The 6,569-nt window shown below is 31.6% G+C and overlaps 1 protein-coding gene across 1 annotated transcript; it reads left to right on the forward strand.

Moving 5' to 3' along the window:
- Positions 1 to 3,566: 3,566 nt before the first annotated feature.
- LOC143636793 (uncharacterized) lies at positions 3,567 to 4,368 on the forward strand. The gene is made up of 2 exons (XM_077104294.1): positions 3,567 to 4,050; positions 4,130 to 4,368. Exons 1-2 carry the CDS (start codon positions 3,567 to 3,569, stop codon positions 4,366 to 4,368), a joined length of 723 nt encoding a protein of 240 aa, XP_076960409.1.
- Positions 4,369 to 6,569: the final 2,201 nt, after the last annotated feature.

The raw sequence follows: 6,569 nt of genomic DNA on the forward strand, positions 1-6,569 counted from the left end.
ATAAGAAATAAGATGTGGGAGTCTTTTAGAAAATGTGAGATAAATTTAGAGAAATGTGTTTTTAGTTAAATTATATTATATGGATAAAGATAATGAATGAAATGCGAATGCTCTTAGATGATAAATTAATTGTTTGTGACTGAATTCGAAGTTGAACATCCATTTTTACATTGTTATATATCGTTATATATAATTCACTAAATGCAATGATTGTATTTATGCCTTTTTAAATAAAAGAAAATTATAATTACCCTCTCGTGCCCTTAACGTAAAAACTAAGCTTTGCAAAGTGGGTGGGTTAAGTTGTTTAACGAGCCTAACCGATGCCGACAAATCCTGTCATGTTCCCGCCGCAAAGCGCGGGTTACCTACTAGTAAAAATATATACATAAATTGCAGGTATGTATAATATAAATACAATATATCTTAAATTTGGTTTGCTAAATATATGAAGAGAAAAAAACTAAGGTTGAGCACTGGAGTTGTTTGGTGAGACACTTATTCTGGTTCAAGAGACTAAACTCATGAAAAATTTAGTTGATATATGTATATATTTATGTTTTAGCCCGTCAAAAATTCCCAGATTGCCTTTGTATGCAACCTGTTAGCAGACAAAACTGATAGCAGATTGCCTTATTCAAGAGACAAAACTGATTTTGCAATTTGCCATTACAATTTGCAGTAGCAACAAATAAAAAGTTCCAAAGGGCAAAGGCTCCATAGCATGTTGTGTCAGCCCGCTGACAAATCGGTCACATTCAATAGTTGAGGGAGTCTCGTGAAAACAATCATGCAAAATTTAATTTATAGGTCATGTGCGAGTTGACATATTTAGCCCATTTAGTAAAATAGCCTGTCTTCAGGTTGACATTCTTAACCAGTTATATTCGTTTAAAAATATAATAAAAACTACAGATATTTAATAAGGATTTAATCAATCAGAACTTCCTTTTAAGCCTAAATCAAGCTTCTCACAAAATTACATGCATTAATTCACGGGCATCTATTATCAGATTAATGTAGAAAAAGACATCTTGTATCTAACTAACTTGCATTAAAAAAACACATGATAATAGGCACAAAACCAAATACACTCACCGACTCATGAGAGAGATGATAACTGATAGGGACGAATAAGATTTGAGGCAGACTCACCGGTTGGAGACGAAAATCTTTTATCAGATCTGTGGAGCAGCGATGAGATCTAGTTGAGCCATTGTAGTTGGAAAGAAAATGTCGATCCAATCAAATATAAATTTCAAATTTTGAATTCTTAGATTGTACCCTTGCTGGATAATAAAGGTGATTTTAAAAAAAGCATTTACAATTCGTCCATCAAATTTAGTGAGCGGATTTTTATAATATAGGGGGTGGTTTAAGGTATTGTGAGTGGAGCAGAGAAAAAATGCAGTGATTTTTCTGTATATTTGAAAAGTTTCTGTAACACCCTATAAATTTTTTAATATAATTTGAAGGTGGTTTTGAGTGAATGCGAGAGAAAAGATATTCATATACGTATAAAAATTATTATTTAATTAAGAATGAGAGAGAAAATGTAGTATGTTTTAGTATAACTTTAGATTTGGAGATAAGAAAAAGGATGAGAATGCTCTTACAAAGGAAGCTTTGTAAGAGCATTTCCGTTCACAAACCAAACCAGCCAATCTTTATTATAAAATTAATTTCCCTCTCTTCCACAAATCCAATCCAACCAAACCAAACTTTCTACACTCATTAGCAACTCAAACTTCATTATTTTTTATTAAATAAATATAACTTATAATTTTTTTTATTAATAGTTGTTTTTTTATTAAAAGTGTTTAGAAATATAAAAAATAATTTCTTTATTTAAAAATATATTTTTTTGCAATCTTATGTTTTTTAATAAAATTTGTACTGATGCGTTAAAAAAACTAAACAATACTTTGTTTTTAGATTTTTTTTTAAAAAACCTATTTATTAAAAGTTATTAAAGAAAAACATTTTTAGTGTTAAAATTAATTAGTATGAAAAGAAAAGGAAAAACAAGTTAAAATGTGAACCAATACTTTAGTGGCATGTGGCCATGATTGGTAGTGGGCAAACTAGTTTGTGGTAACAACTCGCCAAGTTTGGTGTATTTCTTCTTCTTCTTCTTCTTCTTCTTCTTCTTCTTCTTTTAAATAGTGTTCCAACCCAAACCAATTCACCAATGAGGCTTGTTGCTATGGGCGCCGTGGAGGGGGGGGGTGCCGAAGGAGGGGGGAACACCGTAGGGGAGCGCAAGGGGGGGGGGGTTCCGGACGGTCAGCGAAGAGGAGGGTTGTGTGCCCCCCCCCCCCACCCCCAACGGATTTATTAACGTTTTATTAAAAAAAATTCAAATTTAAATTTTATATATATATATATATATATAAGGGATGGATCATGCGAGAAGTGATATTATAACGAGAAGTGCGAGAAATCGATCTCAACCATTGATTATCTCTGATTTGTTCAATGCATTAAAATCCTCTAATTACTCATAAAATATTCTCCACATTAATTTTTGTAAAAGGTTACAAATTTGAATTATCTATTACCTACATATAAAAAAAATGTATATGTAGGTGAATTGTATTAAATTGATCACCTACATAAGTAACATAATAATCTACACATAACTCATATTCAATTATACAAATTGTTAGTTATTTTTATTTTTATCAAAATGTTACTTGTATTTACCAACACAACTTATTTTCTCCTACACTAATTTTGTTTCTTTTATTTTTCACCAACACATAACTAATATTTACCTACACATATATCGTATTAACCTACACAGCTTGCTAGTTCATTTTATTTTCACCTACATATAAATAATGTTCATCTATACATAACTCGTATTTGCCTACACATAAAAGATAGATTATAAAATAATTAAAATTAAAAAAAATGATGTGTTCCTACATTGCGAATATTTTACAAGTTTATGTTAAAACTATTAATTGTATGTGATATCATGAACAAGGTTTGTTTGTGTAGGTTAATATTCTGATATGTGTAGGTAAATAAAAATTGGTAGGCTATAACATGAAGTAAATTTGTATATGTAGGTTATTATTGTGATTTGTGTAGGTTAACATGAACTAGTTATATGCATGTATATAAATATTGTGATATGTGTAGGTGATAAAATGAACTAGTTTTTGTATGTGTAGGTTAATATTATGATTTGTGTAGGTATTTGTTTTTATGGTGGTTAATATATTTATATTTTTTATAGTATGAGTATGATAGTTTTGTTTTATGAATTGTTTAAAGATTAACTCAAATTAAAAAATAAAAATAGATATATAATCATTTGTAACTTAACATTAATTAGTATTAGTTACCAAAAGAAACTCCTAAACTTAACTAATATACTTCTACAATTAAATAATCCAAAATAAAAAAAAAACTTATGATTGGCCAGAATCTCTTCTCGCACTTCTCACACTAAAAATATTTCTGAAATGAACCCAATCCTATATATATATTATTCACCCAATCTCTACAAACATCTCATTCTCCTCTTTAAACATTTTAAAACTTTCTCCACATATATGTCTTTCGAATCATCTTCGACACCCGGCTACTACCCCGATATCAACGTTATTTCAGATTCGGATTTAGAGGATGAAACGACATTTAGTGCTCTTCGAGAGGCTGCCCAACTCTTAGTTCAGCATTGCGAAAGCTCACAACCACAAACAAGGCAGCCTCATCTTCAACGGAATCGCGTAGGTGCTCATGACCGGTTGATCAAATATTATTTTTCGCCGGACGCGACTTTTGATTCGGAACGATTTCGGCGCCGTTTTCGGATGGGTCGCCAACTATTTTTACGAATAGTTGGTGATTTAGTATGCGATTATGCATTCCTCCAACAACGGGCGAACGCGAGAGGTAAACCGGGATTTTCTCCTATGCAAAAATGCACGGCAACAATTCGTCAACTAGCGTACGAGACTGCGAGCAACGCCATGGAAGAGTATTTACAAATGTCAGAGACAGTGGCTCATGAAGCGCTTCACACATTCTGCAAATGTGAGTATTATTATTGTAATTATTTATTTCAAAACCTTAACATTTTGAGTATGAATTTTATAAACTTTGTTAAACTTAGGTATTCCTCAACTATATCATAAAAAATATTTGAGGAGGCCGACTCAAAGTGACGTACAAAAAATATACAAGGTGCATCAACAAAGACACGGTTTTCCCGGGATGCTTGGTAGCCTTGATTGCACACACTGGCCTTGGGAAGCCTGCCCAGTTGCTTGGCAAGGTCAATATCATCGGGGTGATCATGATGGCCCAACAATTATGCTTGAGGCAATTGCATCATTTGATCTTTGGATATGACATGCGTTTTTTGGGATGCCCGGTGCAAACAATAATGTAGCTGTGATTAATGCGTCCCCTACTTTTAACCGTCTCATAGACGGAGTCTCACCCGACACCTCATTTTCCAAGAACGATGTCAACTACTAATATGAATATTATCTAGTCGACAGTATTTATCCGGAGTGGGCCACGTTGGTTTTTAGCTTTACGTGCCTGATTGACGATAAACGTCAGTATTTCAAGAAAAAACACGAGTCGACTAGAAAAGACATTGAAAGGTCATTCAGGGCATTAAAGAAACGTTGGTCTATCATTAGACAACCGACTCGTTTTCAACAAATGGATAAGTTAAGAAACATAATGTACATTTGCATTATCTTGCAAAATATGATATTGGAGGATTCAGATAGAGCAGTTTGCTAAGGCGAGTACAACGATAAGTTAGAGCCTATCTGTACACTAAACGAAGATGATAAACTTGCTAATTTATTAAGAACATGAAAAAAGGAAACAAATTTCAGCCTTCGATTGGATTTAGTTGAACATCTTTGAAGTAACAAGAAACATGACGGCGAGGACGATGACTAAAAATAACTGTAATTTTTTAGTTTTATTTATATGTTTTCATATTTAATTTAGTTTGTTTTTTATTATTATTGTATTTTTTTTATTATTGTATTATATATTATTGTGTTGGTCTTTTTATTTTATGAAAAAAAAGGTTGGGCTTTGAAGCCTCCTTACCATAGAGGGAAATTATACCACGGGCTTCGATGCCCCAAATGTCCACGTAGCGCTGACGTGACACTGTGGAGGAGCTTTGAAACCTCCTATCATAGCAGAGTAGTCTAAAGGGACAATAGATAGTAGATGTGACACTTTCAATTGCTGACATGTAAGTAAGTGGCCTCTATACATGACACGTATGCAAAGACTTTTTACGGGTGACAAGTAGCTTAACTCATTCTCTTTTATTATATAGAAAGATGTTTAATGAAATTAAAGAAAAGCAAAGCTAGCTAGAATATATATAAGCTTAATTAAATTAAAAGAACATTTATAAAAAAAGCCCATTAAACATTAATAAAGAGAAGGTTTGACATGGAAAGGTGGTGCACTTTTAATTTTTAATATTTTGTAAAGGTGTTACGGGAGGGATATGAATATTAGGTGATGTTGTAATTGTGTTTTTTCATCGTATTGATGGACGTAACGCTTCTAACATCTTATTAGTGTGCGTGTTTTATGTGTTTAATTAGATGTTTGATTGGTCATTAAAATAAAGATGAATAAAAAAGTTGTCAACAAATATGAAATTAAACTTGAAGCATTTAGGTAGAAACTTTATTATATTATATTTGTTAACTAAGTCACAAGATACATATACTCAATTCCATGGACCTTCAAAACGCCAATTTGGATTAGAAAATGACAAATTATGTCTGGACACATAAAATCCTTCTTCTTTAACCAACCAATAACAATGTTGTGTTCCCAATAAAAATTTATAATGAAAACAGACGTTACTGATGTGCTTACCATATAATTCAACACTTCTTGCATGTGAACCCCAAGTGAAGTTGCCATGATACAAACTACCAACAGGACAAAAGTACCAATCAAAAACTTGCCCAGGAGACAATTTACAATGGTCACATTTAGGGGCATCGTCATATGTATCATATATATGAGCTTCAATAACATCATTAGATACTCCGTTTATAACGAACATATGCCAGTCAGGAGTCCCAAAGCATTGTTGAGATGAAAAAGAGAACACCAATGACCAAGAGACTCGGCATTGTAAACTGTTTTTTTATATGAAACAATTCTTGCTCTCAAATTTATATATGCTAAGTAATCTTTTCTAATGCAATAAATGAAAGATTTATTTTTCAATTTTTCCTAGTTAATGAACCTTTAGTATTTGTAAAAATAAATAAAATTTATGAGGTAAAGGTCAAATAAACATAAATAATGGCTATCGTATTAATATTTATTATATGTATACTATATATAATGTATGAGAAAATTAAAACATTCAATTTTAAGAATTTTACACAATTTAATGCATAAAGTATATATACAAAAGAGAGTAAACATATCTTTTAAATATTTCTTCAAAAAATATTTACAACCTTTAACCCTTAACTTTAGTCAACTTTTATTAAAATAAACATTATTTCCAAGTTTACTCATTCATCTTTTAATCATATATT

This window comes from Bidens hawaiensis, unplaced genomic scaffold (assembly GCF_021521415.1).
Source record: "Bidens hawaiensis isolate Kalapana, Puna unplaced genomic scaffold, B.hawaiensis_p1.1 tig00008044_1, whole genome shotgun sequence".
NCBI classification, from domain to species: domain Eukaryota; kingdom Viridiplantae; phylum Streptophyta; class Magnoliopsida; order Asterales; family Asteraceae; genus Bidens; species Bidens hawaiensis.